General features: G+C 41.9%; 2 protein-coding genes across 2 annotated transcripts in view; one reads left to right on the top strand and one right to left on the bottom strand.

The window, feature by feature from the left end:
- Positions 1–24,270, bottom strand: part of copb1 (COPI coat complex subunit beta 1) — a 54,890-nt gene extending 30,620 nt beyond the window's left edge. The window contains exons 1-7 of the mRNA XM_043705816.2: positions 24,109–24,270; positions 19,435–19,587; positions 16,355–16,584; positions 14,608–14,777; positions 3,741–3,855; positions 2,843–2,935; positions 2,327–2,464 (exon numbers count right to left, since the gene is read on the bottom strand). Of these exons, the coding sequence (XP_043561751.1) occupies positions 2,327–2,464; positions 2,843–2,935; positions 3,741–3,855; positions 14,608–14,777; positions 16,355–16,584; positions 19,435–19,525 (837 nt within the window). The 5' untranslated portion in view covers positions 19,526–19,587; positions 24,109–24,270. The remainder of the gene's footprint in view (positions 1–2,326; positions 2,465–2,842; positions 2,936–3,740; positions 3,856–14,607; positions 14,778–16,354; positions 16,585–19,434; positions 19,588–24,108) is intronic.
- Positions 11,644–13,552, top strand: LOC148146963 (uncharacterized). Its single transcript, XM_087996860.1, has one exon. The coding sequence runs from the start codon at positions 11,644–11,646 to the stop codon at positions 13,159–13,161; it is 1,518 nt and encodes a 505-aa protein (XP_087852986.1). The 3' UTR covers positions 13,162–13,552.
- Positions 24,271–24,536: the final 266 nt, after the last annotated feature.

The raw sequence follows: 24,536 nt of genomic DNA, 5'->3' as shown, positions 1-24,536 counted from the left end.
GGTCAACGTGGATGGGTTAGACCGAAGGGTCTGTTTCTGTGTTGTACATCTCTATGACTCTATTACCAACACCATTGGGTTACCACTGGCTAACAATTAAACTGGACCAGCCACATAAATACTGTACTAATAAGAACAGAACAGAGGCTAGCAACCCTCCCATCTTCCCAATGCCTGTTGACCAGTCAGAAGACACAGGTCAGGAGCATGGTGGAATAGTTTCCACTTGCCTGGATGGTGCAGTTTCAACACCATCTAAGACAAAGCAACTCACTTATTTGGTACCTCATCCACCATCTTCAACACCTACACACAGTTACAACAGTGTGCATCATTTACAAGATGCATGGCCAGAACTCACCCACTTTCCTTCAACAACACCTGCTGAACTTGCATTATTTATCATGGAGGTGGAAAAGGGCAGCCAATGTGTAGGAACACCATCACCTGCACGTTCCCTTTCAAGCCACTTATCATCCAGACTTGGAACTACATTGCCGTTCCCCCAGTACCATTCAATCAAAACCTCTTTCTAACAGAAGATGATTTGCTGACACCAACCATTAAGGATAAATTCCGACTGTGCATGGTCACCTTTGTTTTTAATTGGGCATATGCAATGTAAAGACAACTTCAAAAATAAAATTTGAAATTCTACTTGAATATTTTTCTCTTCATTATGTACTTGTTCATTGTTTTCTCCGTTTATAAGGATTGTTCGATTTTTATCATTCTTTACTTCAATGTGTTTCAATGATTTTGTGACAACCACGTATGCTCCCAGGTACAGCAAGCGCAATTTTCTAACAGCACTGAGGGTGTCCCACACCCCAATAGCTGCAGTAGTACAAAAAGACAATATAGAGGAACCTCTATTATTCGAATATCAATTATCCAAATATCAGATTATTCGAAGGAGATCTCAGGGTCTTGATAGAAACATTACAAAGAGCTGATCGCATCTTTTGTTTACAATGGATTCACTGAAGTGGTGCAGAGAACAGTCCTGGACATCAATGGGAGCCCAGGCACTGTCTCCAAATGACTGACCTCCTGCCCGATCTCTCTCCCCCAACACTTTCCCTGGAGTTCTACATAGTGGTGAATCCTAAACCTCTCTTCCCCAAATATTCTCTCTAACATTGTCCTGTACAGAGCAGAGGTAGAACTTGTCAAAACGTTGTGTCCGTCTGTGTGTGCAAGCTGTTTGGACACTTATTCCCACAAAGGTAGCAGCAGTCCTCCTGTTGATGGCAGTCCATCGGCGCGGGAGAGGAGGGGCTGACGGGGTCAGGGGTGCATGGGTTGGGGGGGGGGGGGGCATGCAGGGGGCAGTGTCGGATGGGGTTGGGAATGGAGGGGGCAGTGTTGGAGCGGGCGGGGGGGGCAGTTCTGGATGGGGTTGGGGGTGGCCAGCAGTGTTGGATGAGTGGGGCAGGGCAGAGCTCAGGTGCAGTGTGTACAGTCTCCTCTCCTGAACAGGGAGGAGACTTAACAGAAAACCTCTGAGCCCCAGAGGAGAGGTATTGAATCAATTAACTGAATGATCAATTATCCAAACAAAATAGTGCCCGCCCATCTCGTTCGGATAGTCGAGGTTCCTCCATATATCACTACCATCTCAAGGGCAATTCGGGATGCATACAAAACAACAGCTTGCCCAACAACGTTCATAAACCATGAATGAGTGCTTTTAAAAAAAAGATCAAAAATCACAGCAGCCCTACAATGTGCAAGCAGGCCATTCCACCCATTGAGTCAACACGATCTCTCGAAAGAGCATCCCACCCAGATCCATCCTCCTGTTACCCTAGCTAATCTGCCTCACCTCTACATTCCTGAACGCTATGGCAATTTAATATAGCCAATCCACCCAACCTGTACATCTTTAGACTGGGAGGAAACCAGAGCACCTGGGCGAAACCCAGACAGATATGGGGAGAATATATAAACTCCACAGAGATAGTTGCCCAAAGGTGGAGTCGAACCCAGGTCGCCGACACTGAGGCAGCAATGCTCATCCTGAGTCACTGTCCCAATGGCAAAGATGCTGGCCATGGCTAAACCTACGGTGAAACTCTGACATATTTAGACAGAAATAAAAACATTTCCAGAATGGTTTTTGTTATTCTCTCGCACAAGCATTTGTTTTCATGTACAGCTCTCAAATTGAAAATATCACACAATTGCTACGTGAGAATAAAATGAAATTCCACGAAAACAAAATGATTGCATTTTACTTTTCACAAGTGCCAAATTTCAGCCTTGGAAATGGGCCTTCATTTTCTACCATAAGTTTCGTGTAAACACTCCATAAAATCAGTACCTTGATAGCTGTTGGAGCACTTGACAGTGTTACTAAAGTTCCTGCTGCTTCATATTTTACTGCAGGGCTTGAGGACTGGAGTAAGTTGTAAATACAACGGATAAATCGTGCTCTTTCTGTTGGATTAGCATGGCAAACCTAAGACAAAACATATATACATATACACTTAATTCAAAGAATGTGGAACTAAATGTTAATTTCATCTCATTTATTATATTTTCAATTGGGAAAAATGTTTTTTACTAAGTGACAATTTTTTTTAAAAGTGTTTTGGCAATATTTTAGGGCACAGAGACAAATATTGCTCATTAAGGATAATATCAATCTAGAGATTGAGATTGGCTCGAATAAAAGATTAAATATTGATGACACCAAGCAGGCTACAATGCTTACAAACTTCCTAGAGAAGTTGATCAAAAATCTTTATTATACCCAAGTCCATTGCTCATTTCAGAATCCCCTTATATTACACATATGCACACACACAATGAATGAAGCTGCATTTTGTCACCTCACCTTATAAATCAGCTCAACGATAACCAGCTGGAGAATGTCTCCAAAAGTATGAACCTGATCAATACAAGTACTCAGATAATCCAGTGCTCGGTCCTAGAGAAACATTAAGAAACAATGTTAAAAATACTTGCTCATTGTAAAATTGTAATTTTCAATCTGGGATCAATTTGTAAGTCCTGCAAATATACTAACCACTGACAGTTCATTTTTGAAAACTGAACTTTGATAGATTAAAAAGATAGAGATTCCTTCATAAACATTGTACAATTTTATTTGAGTGTTTTTAAATTGATAACTCCTGTACTTTTCATAGCAAAAGAAACTTTCCAAGATTCATAATCCTGAATTGGTAATTAATTCCAACAATCCTTGGAAATTTTAAGTACATTAGAACAGGAGTACACAATCTATCCCTTCAAGCCTGATCCACCACCATTCATATATCTCAATTCTATATTTCAACCCCATTTATGTATTAACTTCCTAATAACTGAATAAAATCTTTCAGAGTTAGTCATGTTTTGACTGTGCATGCGACATCTTCATAAGCTTCTATTTCTGATTTTTTCCCAATAAATATAATTTTGAGATTTGTGAAACTCAAAGCAAGACATTTCGTCAATGCTTTTTGTCTTGCACTCATCAGAACAAATGCAAGAATGTCAAATATTGAACAATCACAATTTACACAACTGACGAATAGGACAGGTTGGCAAGTAGACTTTGATCAGCTGAAGAAATGCTATGGAGAAACCAACGAGGAATAGGTGCAAGCCTTTTATGCTTTGTTATTTATTTTGTTTGCAATTATTTCCAATCAACATAGCTTGAAAAAGATACTGCAGCAACTGGACTATAACTGTAGCTGCATTTCTTGTAAAGAATACAAGCGCTTTACCTGATCTGCATGAATCAGCATCATGAAAGCATTCCGCTTACAACTCGCATCTTTTTCATTCACCAAGAAATCATGGATCAACTCAGGAGCATCAGGAATAAGGTTCTCAAAGTTCCTACAAGTAAACACAGTAAATGACTTGCAAAATCAGTTACCTCAAAACACAAACAAAAGTCTGCTTTTTAAAATTTAAAAAGAAAAACTATCACAGCTGTTCATGCTTAGAATTTTATACAACTGTCTTTTAGAAACAGATCAAACATTTAAAAGTCAAACATTTTCATTAAAAGAGCAAAATAATTGAAACGCATTATAAGCAATGCCTTGATAGAAATACTCGTTAAAATTTTGGTTTCTGGTTCTCAATGAACTAAACTTCAACAAATGCTCATATTTAATTTAAATGATGGATTAACTGGATAGGCATATAGTTCAATTTCATGTTTCGTCAGAGTAAGGGTGGTTCCTATTAGGGACCAAAAGGTCAATACTTTTGGAGAAGCACATGCATAGCTGTGGTACTAAATGAACACCTTCTAACTCACTTCATGATAGAATAGTGCATTAAAGTGAGGATGTAGTTGTATGATGGATAGAATAATAATGGGAGGCACTTGATGGTTCACCGATTCTCAAATAGGTCAGCTGGTCAAATGGGATGCATCCTAAACTGCTCAGGGACACTCTTGAGGCCTGGAGATTTGCAAAGGTTAAATAGGATAAACCTAACCAACATTCAAGAAGTAGAAATACAAAAGACAGCAAATGATGATAAATTATGTTTTGCTAAATTGATTCTTTGATGAGGTAACAGTTTTTATAAAGGTAGCTTTTGAAATGCTTTTTGAAGAATAATACAGATGAATTAACACAAAAAAAGCCTTGGTAGAAAATCTGTAGTTCGTGGGACGAAAAGAAAGGCTGCCAATGTGGATGCAAATGTGGCTAAGGGACATCAAGTGAAGAATTATTTGAATGGTTTCTGAAAGGAAGTAATAAGTAATAAGGTCTAACAAAGCAAAAGACCCCAGAAAATAGAGACCTTGAAAGTGACCATGATTTGGATGCGAGCATAAGTAGTACAGCAAGTACGTTTGCAGATGACACCAAAACTGGAGGTGTAGTGGACAGCGAAGAGGGTGACCTCAGATTACAACAGGATCTTGACCAGATGGGCCAATGGGCTGAGAAGTGGCAGATGGAGTTTAATTCAGATAAATGTGAGGTGCTGCATTTTGGGAAAGCAAATCTTAGCAGGACTTATACACTTAATGGTAAGGTCCTAGGGAGTGTTGCTGAACAAAGAGACCTTGGAGTGCATGTTCATAGCTGCTTGAAAATGGAGTCGCAGATAGATAGGATAGTGAAGGCGGCATTTGGTATGCTTTCCTTTATTGGTCAGAATATTGAGTACAGGAGTTGGGAGGTCATGTTGCGGCTGTACAGGACATTGGTTAGGCCACTTTTGGAATATTGCATGCAATTCTGGTCTCCTTCCTATCGGAAAGCAGTTGTGAAACTTGAAAAAAGTTCAGAAAAGATTTACAAGGATGTAGCCAGGGTTGGAGGATTTGAGCTACAAGGAGAGGCTGAACAGGCTGGGGATGTTTTCCCTGGAGCGTCGGAGGCTGAGGGGTGACCTTATAGAGGTTTACAAAATTATGAGGGGCATGGATAGAGTAAATAGGCCAAGTCTTTTCCCTGGGGTCGGGGAGTCCAGAACTAGAGGGCATAGGTTTAGGGTGAGAGGGGAGAGATATAAAAGAGACTTAAGGGGCAACTTTTTCACGCAGAGGGTGATACGTGTATGGAATGAGCTGCCAGAGGACGTGGTGAAGGCTGGTCCAATTGCAACATTTAAGAAGCATTTGGATGGGTATGTGAATAGGAAGGGTTGAGAGGGATATGGGCCAGGTGCTGGCAGGTGGGACTAGATTGGGTTGGGATATCTAGTCGGCATGGACGGGTTGGACCGAAGAAGGGTCTGTTTCCATGCTGTATGTCTCCATGACTCTGAAATCCATGTCCATAGAACCTTGACAGCAATAGGACAGTGAAATAAAAGTTTAAAAAAGGCATATGGGAACTTGCCTTTATTCGTCAAGGCATCGAACAGTGGAGCAGGGAGGTTTTACTGGAGCAGTACAGAACTTTGTTTAGGCCACAGTGGGAGTACTGTGTGCAGTTCTGACTGCCACATCAGAGGAAAGATGTGACACCACTTGTGGGAGTGCAGAGGAGATTCACCAGGATGTTGTCTGGAATGGAGTCATTCAGCTACAAAGAAACACTGGATAGACTTGGGTTGATTTGCTTGGAGCACAGAAGGCTGAGGAGACCTGATAACTTTGTACAAAGTTACGAGGGGCAGAGACAGAGTAGATAGGGAGAAATATTTCTCCTTAATAGAGGGATCAAATACCTGGCAGTACAGATTTAAGATCAGGAGCAGATTGAGAGAGGATGAGGAATTTAAGGTGTTGGGTGTCTGAAACTCACTGCCAAAAATGGTGGAAGAGGCAGGAATCCTTAAGACATACAGTATGTATTTAGATGAGCACTTGAAATGTGACAGCATGCAAGGATATGGTCCAAGTGTTAAAAAATTAGATTAGAATGAAATTAGATGCTTGAAGACTGGTGCAGATACAATGGCTTTTCTTCTTGCTGTAAAAATTCTACAACTCATGCCCTCAGAGTCAGCATTAGAAACATTCATAAATATATTAATCCCTTGACCTTTAATACAATAGGGTTTAATTTAAAATTATGCAAATGGAACAAAACATGGAAATAAAGTAAACTATTTCAAAAGGTCATAGATTGGTACATGTGGTGTAAAATTATGTCCCAATACATGTGTGAATCATAATGCAACACATGTATTGGGCCAAGCAGTGGAATGTGGTGAAAGGGTTAAAATTGTGTCCCAATACATGTGTGAATCTAACCGAAAATGGAAGGTGTCGCTTAGTCCCGTGTGAATCTTATTATACACCTTCCCGTGTGAATCTTCTTATCTGTATGTAACCAGAATGGAATGTGTTTTTTAGCCTTGCTCTGCTGTTCACATGAATGTTTATATCTGGAAAAGAGTACATCAGCTGGAAAAGTCTCCAGTTCGGTAGAGTCTGCTCCGGGGTTGCGTTTAACCGCCGAGCGTGGGTTGTTGGCAACCGCTCTACGAGAACTGACGGCTCCCAGTTCCGGTAACACGTAGAGTGAGTATAAACCGACCCGTTGTAAGTACGAGACCTGGTTGTGGCGACGCTGCGGGGAATAAAACACTTATATTCTAGCAGACTCGCCTCTTGGCTGTTTGTTCTGTGTCAGACTACTTTCCTGCGAGCCTGGTCCTTGACCTTGAGAATTTTTAAAAACATTTTGGCGTAGTCGGCAGGATCAATCGCAATTGAGGAAAGATTTTGATACAGAACAATGTTTTGGAAAAAGGCTAAGAAACCAGAGGAACAAACTGTGGAGGTCCCGACCGTCCCGGGATGGCATGGATCGTGGCATGGCGTGGCAGTTTGTTTGAGAAATGGTGGGGGGCGACCGGAGAACTGGGAGGCCGAGGGCGTAGGAACCCCAGGGTCGCTGCTGTCCACCCTTGAGAGGATCCCAGTCCTGCCGAAGAACCCCTTGCCTGGGGTACAGCGGAGGATGTGGGCCTGTGCGGCGGCTTGTAGACAACAGTCAGACAAGCGCCAAAAAGCTGAAGCAGAATTAGCCCTCCTGAAACATGAGCAGGGACTCAGTTCGGGAGATGCCTCTATGTTGAGGCAGGAAATTATGAAGTTAAAAGCTGAATTGACAGCATTAACTGAACTAGCAGGACGAACTATTATGTATCTGTCTGCTAAGAAACGGAAAGAGAAAAGGAAGGTCCCTCGAACCCCGGACCCAGTACAAGTACGGGCGTTTGTAGCCCAGTTAAATAACGGGGATCGGTGGGATATCGATCATTGGGATGGAAACATTTGGGGAGATTCAGATGATCAGTACGAAGAGGACCCACCCGTACTCCAAGCTAAACCAGTGGTTAGGAGAAAGCAGGTTCAGAGACGTCTCCCAGTGCAACGGGAGGTAATGTTAGATGAGGAAGGAAACCCTATACGGAATGAACAAGGGGAGGCAATTATGCATGAATTACCGCGGGCTCAGCCTCCTGCAGAATTCTCTGAATTAACGGAAGACTTCACTACCGATGAGGTGCTGTTTATCACCCAGAAAACCCGACGTAATCCTGGGGAGCCGTTAGAGCTATGGCTAATTCGGCTCCTCGAGGAAGGGGGGCAACAAGTGCAGGTAGACTATCAGGATGCTCCCAAGTTTGGTGGATTAGCAAAGGATGCTGCCATAGACCTGGGGTACCGCAGACAAGCCAAGGATATGGTAATAGATCGCAGTATGGGGACCTTATTTGGGATGTATGCCAGGGCAGTGGCCGAACAGTATCCCTTCCCGTCCGATTGGCCCCCCTTGGAAGGAACTTGGACAACAATTAAGGAAGGGGTTCAGAGGCTAACCCGTTTGTGTGTGCGGGATGCCCTGTTGCTGGGAGTGCTGGACGAGGTAGATAACACAAATGTTAGTAGACAGACTAGAGACCACCTAGTGAAGACTGCCCCCCCCCCCATTATAAACCACTGTTATTAACCATAATGTTGAGTGGACGGGGAGAAACCCTAGGAGATGCCCGTAGTATGATGAGGGAGATGGGTGGTTTGGGGGATTGGGGACCCACAACCCGTGCTTCTCAGGGGGGCACGGAGGGGCGTCGCCCTGAGGCTCGGGCAGGGGGAAAAGTAAACCCTAATCAAGGAAGTAACCAAGGCCCCTCACGGCGTGCTTTGTGGCAAGCTTTGATACGGGCGCAGGTCCCAGCATCGGAGATTGATGGCCTACCTACACCGGAATTAAAAGACTTATGCAGACGAAAGGGACTGAAGGTGTCCCGGGTAGAGACGGAGTCCCGACCCACTATGGAAGACCTAGTGGAATTACTAACACAAAAATGTCAGACACGGGGTCCGGTTGTTAATGAGCCTCGAAGGGGTAGAACTTCCACTTCCCAGCGGTGGGAATCCTCGGAGGACGAGGAGGAGGAGGAGGTACGGCCTCCCCTCCGAGAGTGTTATAAAGTGGATAGGCGTGGCCGGAAACCTAGTAAGAAAGGCAAGAACAAAGAAGGGCGAGGCAAACGTCTTTACCCAGTGCTGTCTGGGGAAGATGAATGGGAGGAACAATAGGAATCGGGCCAAGCCCCAAGGGTTTGCCCACGAACGAGCCAATGGTCAGCAGACGACATTCGCAAATCCGTCCAAACCGTTATGGCTCTAGTGGACACAGGGGCGGAGGCCACCTTAATCTATGGGACGCCCCATAAGTTTAAAGGAACCCCAGTCACGCTGGTTGGGCTGGGAGGTAATCTGATTGAAGGAAAAACAGTACAATTGCCCCTAAAGATAGGTACAATGCCCATTAAAACTTATTCAATTATCATTACACAGTTAGAGAATGGATCCTGGGAATGGACATTCTGGCCGGTTTCACACTTCACCTCCAACAAGGGAAGTTTGAATTTGGAATCACGAAAATGGCTTTGCGCTGTAGGACGGTGTTAGTGGGAAAGGTTAAAATGGACCCCTTCCCCATCCCGATCGCCGATCGCGTAATAAGTCTTAGACAGTATAGGATTCCCGGCGGACATAAAGAAATATCCGCCACAATTAAGGATTATTTGGAAGCGGGAGTGCTTAGGACATGCACCACGGCGTGGAATAACCCCTTATGGCCCGTACATAAAGCCGATGGGTCATGGCGGATGACGGCAGATTATCGGCAACTAAACCGTCACACTCCGGCCTTGACGGCAGCGGTCCCGGATGCCGTCACTATTATAGGACGAATCCAACATCATCCAGGGGTGTGGTACGGAGTAATTGATTTGGCTAATGCCTTCTTCACAATTCCTATTCCCGAAGATAGGCAGGAACAGTTCGCATTCACTTGGGAGGGTAGACAATTCACGTTCACGCGATTGCCCCAAGGATATCTGCATAGCCCTACTATCTGCCACCGGATAGTTGCAGAACACTTGGCTGCCTTTAAAGTGCCTGACGAAGTGATGATCTCGCACTATATTGACGATATGATGATACAGGGGACAAGTCAGAAGCAGGTTCAGGAATTGCTGGACCAACTGGTTCAACATATGCGAGGATATGGGTGGGAGATCAACCCAGCCAAAATCCAGGGTCCCTCACAAACGGTAAAATTCTTAGGAATCGTGTGGAACAAGGGGGAAAGGGAAATCACTGCGAAAGCTAAAAATAAGATTCAGGTCTTTGCCGTCCCTCACACCCAGAAGGACGTGCAGCAATTTATTGGGTTATTCGGATTCTGGAGACAGCATATTCCCCATTTAGGACAAATTTTAAAACCTTTGTATCGAGTTACGAGGAAAAAGGCAGCGTTCGGATGGACGGAGGTCCATCAAACTGCATTTGAAATGGCCAAGCAAGCGATACAGCAAGCTGTATCCTTGGGAAAGATACAGTCAGGACCTGTAGAACTGCAAGTCTCAGCACAGGGGGATTATGCCAATTGGAGCTTATGGCAAAAACAGGGAAGAACCCGTAAGCCATTGGGATTTTGGTCCCGAAAATTACCCCCGGCAGGGGAACGGTATACCCCCTTTGAGAAACAGTTATTAGCATGCTACTGGGGCTTGGTGGAAACCGAAGCCCTGACCATTGGACATGAAGTGATCATGAGAACAGCTATCCCTATTCTTCCGTGGGTACTTAGTGACCCCACTACCCACCGAATAGGAACTGCCCAAGAGAGCAGCATCATTAAATGGAAATGGTATGTGTCGGAGAGAGTGCGGACTGGACAGAAAGGAGTGTCAGTCCTACATGAGCAAGTGGCGGAGGCCCCTGAGGAAGGGGAAAAACGGTTTGAGGTGATTGAATACAAGGAATCACCCGTTAAGATGGGAAAACGGTATGATGAACTGACCCCGGATGAACAAGCCACGGCTTGGTTCGTAGATGGGTCAGCCCAATGGAAAGCGGGACAGCGTAGATGGAAAGCTGCCGCCTTTAACCCAAAACAAGGCACTACCCTAGAAGAATTAGGGGAGGGAAAAAGTAGTCAGTGGGCAGAATTAAAAGCAGTGCATATGGTAGTCATGTCGGCTGGACTGGACTTACGAGCGTTAACTACACAGACTTTGGTCCAACAAAAACCTACGGTGATTAAGACCGGATTAGGATTGATTTGTCCCCCTGGGACCTATGGGCATATCCTCCCGCGATCGGGATTGTCACTAAAGGGGATTGATGTAATGGCAGGAGTAATTGACGCGGACTACCAAGGGGAATTGGGAGTAGTCCTGGTCAACATTACATCTGGACCTTATGTGATACAGAAGGGAGACAGAATAGCACAATTAGTTATTAAACCATGTAACCTCACAACGGTGGAAGAGACGGGAGCTCCCGTTAAGGTTACTGAGCGTGGGACGGGGGGATTTGGGTCTACTGACACTAAGGGTGCCAAGGTATGGGTACGCCAGACAACTGGTCCCCCCAAACCGGCAGAGATCATAGCCCAAGGAAAAGACAGTCTGGTCACCATTATGTATCCTGGGGAATCAGTCTGGAGGAGTGTGCCAGCTCAGTCGTTGGTACCCTTATCGAAACAAAATGTAGGTTGGAAAATTAGTAGTGAGGAACGACAGCAAGATGATTTTAAGTGCGCGGCAAATCAATGGTGTGCAATTTTAGATCTCACGAGTGATTGTCAAATGTATACTTGTGTACGATGTTATAAGGGGAGAAATGTAACTTTGATAACCCCTAACTGTACATTGATGTTGAATGCAACGGTGAATATGTGTCATTGGAATATAACCGCTCGTGAATGTGAAAGCTCAAACGGGACACGATGGAACATCACGACTGGAGATGAGGACATCTGGATCAGCAATGGAACAGTTATTCAAAACCGGACTCGAATGTTATGGCTGATCTTGGTGCGCCCTAACGTCTCTGACGCGCACCGCACACAGTTGGCTCCCATTATGTCAACTTGTCAGCAGATGGCCCAGGCAGTACTGCACACTGATGTTCACTGGCAGGTGCGGCTGCCGGCTATCCCAGAATGCCAACATAAGAGGAGGCGGCGTGCATGGTATGACACTCTACTGGGAGGTGCAGGAACTGTCATGGGTATCTCAAATGCTATTGACTCTGAGGTAACCCGTACTAAATTATCTAACACGGGACAGGCCACCTCACAAGGACTACATACTATTGGAAGGTGGATGCCATCCGTAATGATGACTCAAGGAGAGACAGCTGAAATAATGATACGATCTCTGCAATGGGAACTGGATGTCTGGGGTGCCACTCAGGAACTGTTTGAGAACATTACGGCTCAGTTAAATTGGACTGCCTGTCATATTCAAATGTTGCATGCTCAAATACAGAAAGAACGCTTTTTGCGTGTGGTAACATCCCCCAATGTACAAGCGTGGAGGGGAATATGGAATGTATCTGAGAAATTGTGGATGATAACCCATCCATGGTGTAACGCAACTATGTGTAACGGATACTTTGTTACCATGAATGTAACCCACACTGTTACGGTCTGTCGATATTATGTATTACCAGTGATTACATCTTCTGGATATTATTTTCTGAAGACAAGGGGACAGTGGTTTAGCCCAGATACCAATATTACCTATGATCTGTCCGCTTGTGAACAGACTGATCAGGGGAAAACTTGCCTACTGATGGACAGGTATCGGGACCTTTGCTTGACTAAGGGAACGGCCCTGTGCGAATGGACTGTTGAAACTCCAAGGGACATGATGTGGCAGATTGGGCCACACACGCTCTGTGTGGCTACCAATAATCCACATCCTATGCTTCCCTCAGCACCGTTCTCGGGATGCCTCTCAAATGTCTATCAGTGGCACTGGCAGAATCACACCTATTTGTTGACCACTTATAGCAGTGCTCGCCACTTTACCAAGGTGCAGTGGAAAGTGCTGATGAATCCTTGGAACATTTCCCTGGATCGGTTTAAGCGAGCATTGGACCGATCCGAGGAGCTTAAGCAGATATTACGAAAGCATCAAACCAATGTCACCAAGGTTACGGTGTCTACCTTTATACATGGACAGGAGGTAGTACATGCTGCCCGTGTAGTGGACGTGGAGTCAGCTCATCATTGGTGGGACATATTGAGTGGTATGTCCTCCACTGCGGGGACATTCCTGTTCCCACCCTTGTCGATCCTGGTAGCGGTCCTGGTGATTTTAACATGCTGTAATGTCCTGACTTGCTTGTATATTTGGCGTGTACGTAGGCACTTGTTAGAAAGAATACATATGGGCATAATGTAACACATGTATTGGGCCAAGCAGTGGAATGTGGTGTAAAATTATGTCCCAATACATGTGTGAATCATAATGCAACACATGTATTGGGCCAAGCAGTGGAATGTGGTGAAAGGGTTAAAATTGTGTCCCAATACATGTGTGAATCTAACCGAAAATGGAAGGTGTCGCTTAGTCCCGTGTGAATCTTATTATACACCTTCCCGTGTGAATCTTCTTATCTGTATGTAACCAGAATGGAATGTGTTTTTTAGCCTTGCTCTGCTGTTCACATGAATGTTTATATCTGGAAAAGAGTATATCAGCTGGAAAAGTCTCCAGTTCGGTAGAGTCTGCTCCGGGGTTGCGTTTAACCGCCGAGCGTGGGTTGTTGGCAACCGCTCTACGAGAACTGACGGCTCCCAGTTCCGGTAACACGTAGAGTGAGTATAAACCAGACCCGTTGTAAGTACGAGACCTGGTTGTGGCGACGCTGCGGGGAATAAAACACTTAGATTCTAGCAGACTCGCCTCTTGGCTGTTTGTTCTGTGTCAGACTACTTTCCTGCAAGCCTGGTCCTTGACCTTGAGAATTTTTTAAAACAGTACAATTGACAGAAACATGGCAAATGAAACAGAATAAAGTGTGAAGTGATAAATTATTCCAGGAAGCATGATGAGAGACAAAATTAAATAAATCAATCATTGAATTTAAAGGTGTAGAGGCAAGCACATTCAATTGTGCAGACACTAATCGTTTAAGGCAGCAGGACAAGTTAACCAGGTTTGTTGAAAAAAAAATCTCTTCAGTTCTGAACACTCATACCAGACTTAAAACAATAACTCTCTTCAGAGGTTGTCAGATTTGAATTTCTCCAGCATTCACTGTTATTGTGGTTAGAAATGCAAATGGAATCTGTGGATTTAATGTCAAGGCCTTAATTATAAAAGCAATGAAACTATGCTAAACTTACATACAACACCACTTCAGTGTCTGGTTAAATTGTGGGATACCACTCTTTCGCAAAGATGTCAGTCATACATACACAATTAATTCGAATGAAATCACATACAAGGGATTTCAGATACATAAAAAGATAAGAAATACTGGGAAAGTCTCCTCAGAGCACAGGAGGATTACAGAATATTTGATAGTTGGATAATAAGCAGCTGTTTTCATGGGAAAAGAATTATTAATCAGAGGACAGAAATTTAAGGTGATTGACAGAGAGCCAGAGGTAACATATGGAAACCTTTCTAAAAAGAAAGAAAGCTATTTCTACGGAATTAAGATTCAATAGTCAAAGTACATTTTGAAAACTGCTGAACAGGATAGGAGCTATGAAAATAAAAAGTGGCGGGGTGGGGGACAATGTCAATAGAACTTTTTGGAAAGCTACAAAAAAAAGAGTTGGGCACAGGCCAGTTTGGTCAAATTATTTCCTCCTCTGCAATATTAGTCTAATACTCTACCTGTAGATGGTGTAGATAGCTAGTACAGCATTTCTGCGTACATAACTGTGCCGATGCTCCAGACAGGCACGTATTGCTGGCATCAGTGGTTCTAAAAGTTCTGGCTCCTTTAGCTTGCACAAGAAACGAAGAGTGGATCCTCGAATAAACTCATTTGGATGTTGCAGATCCTGAGACAATTCAAACAAGATGCTGTTAGTTCTTTTATGCTTCAGACAGCATACATATTCACCATTTTTTGAAACATATCCTGGTTGTATTTGCAACCATTCACTGAAAACTCACGAAACAGGCATAAAAGGATTGAGGAATCCTAATTGCGAATTATGTCTAGCATAAATCAAGTTCCTGCAGTCTGAAGCATTAACTTACATTAAACGTGTGCTGAAATTTGGCCTGCCCATAAAACTTCAGACAAAATTAATCAGTTGATGCTAATTACACCTGCTTGCAGACCTTGCAAGAGCTCCTTAAAGTTGTGTCATGCTTTTGTTTCAGCAATAGTCAACTTTTAAATTTGTTGCAATATACAAAGAAATGAAATACTTGTAAATGACTCATTCAGAATCACAAAACATTGATTGAAAATGCTTGGTGGTAAATCTATTTTCAGCTGTATTACTAAAATTTCACCTGGTTACCACTCTGTTACCAAACTTGAACACATCACAGAATTTAAAAAAAAAAATTTCAATGTTCTCAAAACTTGGATGATTGCACTGGTTCATTGGAGGTTTTAAGTTTAACTACATGCAAATTAATAAGAAGTTTGCTTTAAAAAAAAAACTTAGTTTTCACATTACCAAAACTGCCTCCCAGAATGCACAGAAAACAAAACCTCTTAGTCTAGCACTTTTTCTCATTTATGTTAGCAGTCTCAGGTTTTCTACAATTGCACAGTTTAACACGAAACACATAACATTTTCCTTACCAAAGAAATAAAACATTTTTATAAGAAAAACATCATTGGTTTAGGAATACATTCTGCTCGCAGCCTAGAAAGCAGACCGCAATCTCTCCATCTGGTGAAAAGTAATTTATTTCTTGAGATGAAAGGGCAACATTTTAAAAACATTCCCTAATGTATATTGGTTTTAGTCTGAAATTACAAAGCCACTTTGGTGAATCACCATTTGTAATCCACTGACCATTCAATAGTTATTTTACATTTAATCTTATCTTATTCAAATTCAATCACTTCATTCAAATTATATTATTGGATATTGAAATTAATTTTGAAATATTTGCTAAAGTTAAGAATAAACTATATTTTGTCCCACTCAACTTTTCCATCCTCAAACTTGCTTTTGAAAGATGAACCACGACTGTTCCTTTTTGAAGATGTCTTGTACAAAAATCAGGCAAAGGATATGAAATTCTATTATTTGTTATGATTTGGAGATGCTGGTTTTGGACTGGGGTATACAAAGTTAAAAATCACACAACACCAGGTTATAGTCCAACAGGTTTAATTGGAAGCACACTACTTTCGGAGTGCTGCTCCGAAAGTTAGTGCGCTTCCAATTAAACCTGTTGGACTATAACCTGGTATTGTGTGATTTTTAACTATTATTTGTTATTTGCTTGAGAAAACATTCACCAGAGGTTGCAGTGAAACAATATTTTTGAGAAGACTGGGATCATACAGTAGATACATAATTGTGCATTCAAGAGTTTACAGTTTAAATTCATCATGTACTGACAACATCTCTCAATTGCTAAATATTCAAATCACAATTTCATTTACCTTTCTGTAGGCATCACAGACAAGAATCATCTCTTGCAGCAACTTCCCATCTGGGGTGGTTTTAGGGACAATCTCCCAAAAGACAAGCAGCAGCTTTTTAATTGTGTGATCTTGCAGTGGTAACACAAATCGAATGATAGTCATCAGGAGCCCTGGGAGCTTCTCTCCATTTAGAATCATGATAATCACCTTCTTTAAAGCATCGGTCTTGGTCTTCACATCTCCCTTTTCTGTAGCGGGGCGGGGTGTAAAGAAGAAAATAAGATTACATTATTCTGAACGACAATGACACAGAACAAGAGACCGTGTGGTTCATTGTGATTGTGCCAGCTCTCTGAAAAAGCTTGACATTTAGTCCCACTCTTCTGTTCTTTCTCCACTGAGCAGTGAATTCTTCTCCCTTCAAATATGTATCAAATTCCCTTTTGACAAAAAAAAAATCAATCTGCTTCCATTGCTGTTTCAACTCTGCATTCCAGATCATAAAAAACACTGCGTATTTTTTTCGAAATGATGTTTTCCTTGTCACACCTCATGCTTTCAAAGCCATAAAAAGTTTAGAATTTCACAGGTTAGCACTGTCACAACTGTTCTGGTGCATCAAATAAGACAAAGAGATTCTGTTCCCTCAACCAAGATCTCAACCTCAACTGGACTGACTGAGAGCGTGTCCTACTTTTTTCAGAAGTGGCAAAAATATCCTCAGAGTAAGAAGGAAATTGGCACTGCACACAGCACTTCTGCATTTTTCATAAATCATATTTCAGATTGAGGCATAAACTACACAAATGTATATTTTATGCATTATCCAAATTGTGTGTGGGCGCAGGGAACTGTAAAACCTGCGCCCACACCTCCTCCCTCACCTCCATCCAAGGCCCTAAAGGAGCCTCCCACATCCATCAAAGTTTTACCTGCACATCCACTAATATTATTTATTGTATCCGTTGTTCCCGATGCGGTCTCCTCTACATTGGGGAGACTGGGCGCCTCCTAGCAGAGCGCTTTAGGGAACATCTCCGAGACACCCGCACCAATCAACCAAATCGCCCAGTGGCTCAACATTTCAACTCCCCCTCCCACTCTGCCGAGGATATGGAGGTGCTGGGCCTCCTCCACCGCCGCTCCCTCACCACCAGACGCCTGGAGGAAGAACGCCTCATCTTCCGCCTCGGAACACTTCAACCCCAGGGCATCAATGTGGATTTCAACAGTTTCCTCATTTCCCCTTCCCCCACCTCATCCTAGCTTCTAACCTCCAGCAACTCGATCCCCTGACCTGTCCGGACTTGTCCGACCTGCCCAGCTCCTTTTCCACCTATCCACTCCACCCTCTCCTCCCTGACCTATCACCTTCATCTCCTTCCCCACTGACCTATTGTACTCTAGGCCACTCTCTCCCCACCCCCACCCTCCTCTAGCTTATCTCTCCACGCTTCAGGCTCTCTGCCTTTATTCCTGATGAAGGGCTTTTGCCCGAAACGTCAATTTTGCCTGTCCTCGGATGCTGCCTGAATTGCTGTGCTCTTCCAGCACCATTGATCCAGTACCTTTTATCTTAGGCTGCTGGACAAACTTTCCCCATTCCTGAAGAAGGGCTTATGCCCGAAACGTCGATTCTCCTGTTCCCTGGATGCTGCCTGACCTGCTGCGCTTTTCCAGCAACACATTTCCAGCTAATGTCTTTGCTAAGTTATTAGAGATAAATAGTAAAAAGATGGGGTCATGCAAAATCTTAAAATATTGGTCTACATGAGATTAGCATTGCTTGGCATTTAGTTGCAGTTATAAACAATTAAAAATGATCACAAAGATCCACCCTATAGAGTGCTGCTCATGACAATAAGCACCATGAATATTTTGTCAGTATTGAAATATTCTGACTTCACTATTCTGTCTTATTAATTAAAAGCAATAAATACAACCACATATTTCATTTCTGACTCTATCCTAAAACTGCTTCAAATCCTAATCTTAAACATGGCCACATTTTCCAGCAGGGTACATATATCTGAAAGCACCTGAAATGGTGATTATTTTACTCAAGTATGCCAACTACATTTTTTCTTTTTTTACTTTGGATCACAATTATATTTAGCTGTGGGATGTAAATCCAATTTCGTTAGATATGAAATAAAGGAATTTGTTGAATGAAATTTTATTGCAATATTGAAGATAATTTATCCTCAATGAAAGAACTCATTGGTGCAAATTTTGCCAGCAAAAAAAAGCAAAATCCTGGGACCCGAGCAAGTGAAAATCGAATGTTGGATCCAAATACAAGTTCATGGTTCAGATGTGAACTTTTAAGCATAAAGATTTTGAAAAGAGAACAGTACTTGAATCAGTCATTGTGACACAGTAACTATTTAGACCATGCCAGAAGTAAAATAAAGGGCAGAGGGAAAGACAAAACAAAACAAAATTACCTTTAAAGTGTTATCTTCTCGAGTACAAAAGTCAAGATTTCCCCTCTTGCTTATGTTAACTCCCTTCAATGTTTTGCTCACATGTAATATTTTCTAACTCTAATAAAAAGGGTCCACATCTGACACATTATTTTCTTGGTTGTGGCCAGAGCAGTTACCTGAACTGCTGAGAGTTTCTGACTTTGTGATTTTATTTCAGATTTCCCGAAACATTTTTGTTAACACTAATACTTGCCTAACTCTGATGAAATCCTTCAGCTCTACAGAATTTCAAAATTGCCTGCACATCCTGACAATAATGTTTCCTTTTAGTTTTGGAGGTAATAAAGAGCATTTACTTATATCTGTTATACAGTTTTCATGCCAAGGGTCACTTGTGGTCCAAAGAATAGCCTGTCATTTCTTATTTTTCACCTCCCTAATAGATGGCATATGGCAAAGGCTCTCCAGTGACAACAGAGCTCTACCACGTTACTTCCTAGAGGAGCAATATTTCTGCCATTGCGGACATAAAAATAAAATGAGAAGTCAGGATTGCCAGGTACAGAATTAGCATCCCTATAAAGGGACACACTGGGCTCCTAGTGCTGCTTAGACACAAAATGTAAAACACAAAGTATGCTGAGATATGAGTAAATAGGAGTTAATTACCCAAATCAATTTTCAGGCTAATTTCATTTGGTGGTTCAGAGTCCAAGGAAACATTTATGAGCGTATAACATATGTTTTCTGCAGCTGTCATGATGCCAGTTTTCCCAGGCAAATCGAAAGCAAGAAACCAGGTAACCTAAGAGTTCAAGGAATCTGTGGATAGAATATTTTACATAATTATTTATTCAAAGTTCTCTACAGGTTTCAAACAAAACTTAATATATGTTACATCATCAAAGTAAGCACTGACGCAAGCTAAAGTGACCTGCTCACCATTGATCTCAAGCTATGCTACCACAAGATCAAGTAATCTCTATGGTCGGGATTCAACCTTACTCAATAACAAATTTTATTCTCCTGCAGCTATAGGGATCTTGTGTCCCGAAATAGTGAGGCAATCGTGCAAACTAAGTAGTTAATAACACATAAAATTCCTCATAAATGGAAAATCTTAAGAATCCAAGTATCCTTCATGACAATCATTTTACAGACAGTAAAGATAACAAAATACAAAAGATTAAGGTGGATGAGACATTAGACTTTTACAAAAAACTGCAATCTTGATTCTAAATCTTTATGGAATTTCTTCTATCACAATGGAGGGATTTGACAAATGAGGTTTTCAGAGGCAGGGAGGTTGTCCCATAGTAATTATAACTTGGCATAAAGGTAAAATCTCAGCACCACCTTTTTCAAACCTTACCTTAAAATGTTTTATACAAGATTAACAGCATAAAAAGTGTATGCTCACATAATGTTGTGATTTAAAAGATTTTCATTAGTAAGAAATTCATAAATATATCCAGAGACAGAGTAAAACCTGGTGACAGTTACTTGTGGAATTCTGTATTTAACCAAGAATATACAGATGCCAGAATTGGAGTTAGTCTCGCAGAGAAGTCACAATGAAGTCTGACAGTTTTGTCATTGCTACATCTGCAAAAACTGGGCCATTTTATATGAAGGCCAAATCTGTCTAGTACATACCAGTGAATACTCATGCAAAAAAAGGAATACTTGCTGGTTTGATTTTTTTTAAATGCAAATTACTATGAGGCTGTCAAAACTGTCACATCACCCCCTACCCTCTCAATGAACAGACAGCTTACAAATATCAAAGCACTTCAATAAGCATACTCGGAAAACTGAACTGAGTCAAGGACAAAGATATCAAAGACCAAAAGCTTGATGGAACAAAACGGTTTCAAAGGCATTTTAAGGTAGTGAGACAGTGGAGAGTAGAAATGGTCAGCAAGAGCACTGCAGAGCAAAGGACTAAAGCTACAAGGTTCAAACACGCCACAGTAACGAAAAGGAGAAAGCTCAGCAGAAGGTTAACAGCACTGACAAAGTTAAAAGAGACTTAAGTGATGGACAAATTGAAACAAATAAATGAAAATTTAAAATTCAGAGCTTTGGGCAACAGGGAACTGTTACAGCTCAGCAGTGACTGGAAACTTTGACAAGCTGAATCTGATGTAAAACAAAATACATGCAGGAGTCTTACTTGTGGTGAAGTTTGCACAGTGAAGGACCAGAGATCAGTCAGGACAGCATTCACATAGTTAAGCATGGAGGAGACAAAGGAATAGATGAGTACTTCAGCAGATGTAGATGTAGCTGGGCTGCATTACGGAGATAGAAATAATAGTTTTACAGAGAGTATTCGAGGTCAGCAGTTTGACTTGTGGTCAAATTGATCTCAACCCATATCAACGAGTTGGGAAAAGGAGGGAAATGATATTAAAAGTACTAAAATGGTAGTATGGCCCAGATGACGGCTTGCTCTGCTCAATGGTTAACTGAAGGAAACTTAGTATCATTCAGACTAGATATCAGACAAGCAACCAGAGAGAAAAGTTTGGAGAGTGATTGAATCTTCAAAAATAATCTCTTACTCATGTGAGATTAAAATTTTAAAAAAACTAATTTTAGTTGTTTTTCAATATCAACTGCAAAAGGTACTTGGTTTGTGCATGCACTTATTTTCACTTTTTTACTTGAAAAGTACATCTTCCATCATGTGCAAACTTGTTTCCTCAATTTTATTTTAATAGGTTATATTTTACAAGTTATGTCACATGTATACATGATTGTGACACACTTGACAAATGAAGTACAAGAATAGAGTGCAGATTTGTGTACAATGTACAAGTTTATGTCTCATCCACGATAAATTCGACACAGCCTCAAGTTACATTATTGCCAACATTTCTGTACGCAAGGTGAAAGAAAACATTCTGTTAGAGAACTGCACCCTACATGACACCAAGGACATGCACAATCTAGTTTGGCCTCCATTTTCATGGAGATGGCTGTAGTCAGTGAAAACCAAAAAAAATTTGTTTCCATGAATTCTCTTTCATGTTAAGACACTCCAAAACAGTGTACAGCAATGCCATGCATTTGAAGAGCAGCTACTGTGGTTATGTAGGCAACCAACAGTAAAACTGCACATCGGAAACTTCCACAAACATCAATGCAACTAAACAATCTATACTGTGACATTAACTAATCGAAAAATATTTGCCAAGTCATCAGGGATAACTCTTCTGCAAAATAGCAGAGGTAAAAAAGCTTCTGCGAGTTACCTAAGACAACATTTAGTTGGAGAAAATTTCTGACCTTCCAACATTCAGAAAAGCAGCGGGATAAATCAGAAACAGTGGATGCCAAGAGCAGTTCCAATCAGCTGGATGATGGTAAACAATCATATAAGCTGCCAGTTATATATTTAATAAGAGCTGTTCCTACACAGTAGCAGAAGCAGAAGGCTGATGAGTGGGTTTCAAACATGAATTGTCAGAAAGATGGGCAAGAATTTAGGAGGCGATAGACAACCAAAGATTTTGGAAAGGAATAGGAGATTGGAGGTGCTGTAGTATGTTACCTGGGACAATAGCATTTTAGCTATTAGCCATGGCAGAGAAGTATCATAACCCTGTACTTTACATCGTGACTTTTAACACCTCTGGCATTTGTTCATGAATAGATGGAACGGGAAAGACTAAAGCAGAATTCAGTAGCAGGTCACGTTTTCCTTCCTGAAAACCCTGCATTTACTGAAAACACCAATATTATAAAATGAGATTTACAAACCATTTTTCCATACAATAGGCAACAATGGTGGAAACAATTTATATTACACTTCAATCTATCATCTAATTTCAAGAGGATATCTCTCATTAAAAGAAGCTGAAATGACAAGTGTAAATAAATCAAGCCCTCAGAGCACATTGTATTACTTAGCTAGTTATGAAACAGTTGTTATTTCAGGTAACATTCTGTCATTGCAGCAATAATTAGCAATAATTAAGCATTTTCTCACACTGACAAATTTTATAGTACATTTAAGTGCATCACATAATTTGAAGCCAATGTAAGAAAAGAACTTGATTATAGACTGATACAATAATTTAATACTTCAATGCAACTTGTCCAAAATTGCAAATGCTAAATTATGAAGGGCAAAGAAGAAACTCAAATTGAGACAGGGGCCTAAAATATCCAAATGAACAAAACAATGGTTGACGATGTTCAACATGTGAAGCAAAAATCAGATGTACATTCACTATGCATATCAGGAAAGGTGAAGGAGACCAAAGTGTTTACACAGGTGCTGACACAAGATGTACAACTAAACACAGAATCCAAACCGTAAAGTCAATAAAATGTTGACTATTGTGGGCACAAATCAGAGAAAGTCACGATCCAGCTTACAGATATCTGATCAGTTCAAAACTCAACAACATTGTTTCCAGTTCTCACCACTAAATTATAAAGGGAATATTCAAATAAATGAACAGCGATGTTAATCTACAGTATTAATCATGTGAGGACTATGAAGTACCACCAAGATTTCAGACTTGAAAGAAAGCATCCAATGAGGTCTAAAAGGCAACAAATTTGAAAATGGTAAATAGCAGTTTACATTTTTTTAAAAACTGCAAAGTTCGGAAACCTGACAAACACAGATTCAAACCAGAAAGACGGTCTTATTATTAAAAAAAGTAATGAAATCCCGAATATAGTGGAGAAAATTATGATTCTAATTAAAAATGCAAGCCACAACAGAAGCTGAAGCTTTTCGAAAAGAAAGAAAGATGGGTTGACTGACGTTTCTGGGAAATGACTACCTTATGCACAACCTTCTGATAAACTTCACAAAACTCGCAGAAATTCGACCTTTCAATTTTTCCCTCTTAAATGTTTATGAAGCAGCAGTTTCCACTCGCTCAGTGCTGCGCGTCCCCACAGATACTGTCACTGCTGACCTGGTCATTTTGACCACTTGGCACTTTCCAGGAAAACTTTACCTGACGAAAAGTCACTAGATTTGCACAAAGGCGTATTTCAAAGTGTTAAAGTGAAGCCCAAACAAAGCGAAGAGAGAACTTTCGGTTGCTGAAATATGAAGCTATATGTTTAGACTTTTAGGCATCGACCTGTCAAGGATTATTCCTAATCTTATTTGATTCAGCTTCAATCTAAAGCCAAAAAGAGTCAGTCCAGTCCATCTGAGGAGGGAGCAGGACCGCTCCTTGTGGTGACGTGAAGGTGAATCTGCTCCGGGAAGCATGAGTGAGGCCGAGACGACAACAAAACCCGGGCCTTAGGCCGCGGCCGGGACCGGGACCTGGCAACCTCTGCTGCCAGGCGACGGCTTTACCACACCTTGGTGTCCGGAGACGAGAAGAGAAGGCCGCGTCGCGGTATCGGCTGCAGCGGGCGGGCGGGCGGAAGATGGTGATGTGGAGGAGTCCGATCTCTCCCTCTCCCTCGATCTCCCTACCCGCTGCCCTCCAGCTGACGTGGAACTGCGACCTCGGCACCGATCGACGGCGGCCGAGCGGCACCAATACACACGCAGGCGCGCTCCAAGAAGCCACGTCACAATCCTCAATCCCAGGCAGAGCTCCTCATCCAGAACACCACCGCAATCAGGGAGTTGCTGCACAAGGGCGTGCATCATCTCAGCGTTGACTCTCTGAGCAATTCACTTCCTACCTTTCTTAGCCCAAACCGAACCTTCACATTGTCTTTTTCTTTTCCTTTTTTCATTGTCTTTTTCCATGCATTTTCTAAACTGTGCACACCATAGT

This window comes from Chiloscyllium plagiosum, unplaced genomic scaffold (assembly GCF_037043375.1).
Source record: "Chiloscyllium plagiosum isolate Xiang-an unplaced genomic scaffold, Cpla_swu_hap1 HiC_scaffold_18, whole genome shotgun sequence".
In the NCBI taxonomy this organism is placed as follows: domain Eukaryota; kingdom Metazoa; phylum Chordata; class Chondrichthyes; order Orectolobiformes; family Hemiscylliidae; genus Chiloscyllium; species Chiloscyllium plagiosum.
Note: the sequence above shows the minus strand (reverse complement) of the source record. Positions and strands in the feature narration are given on the sequence as shown.

What these genes read in the sequence shown, in the direction of transcription:
- LOC148146963 (XM_087996860.1), top strand. Translation starts at nt 11,644, where the DNA reads ATGTGTCATTGGAATATAACCGCTCGTGAATGTGAAAGCTCAAACGGG.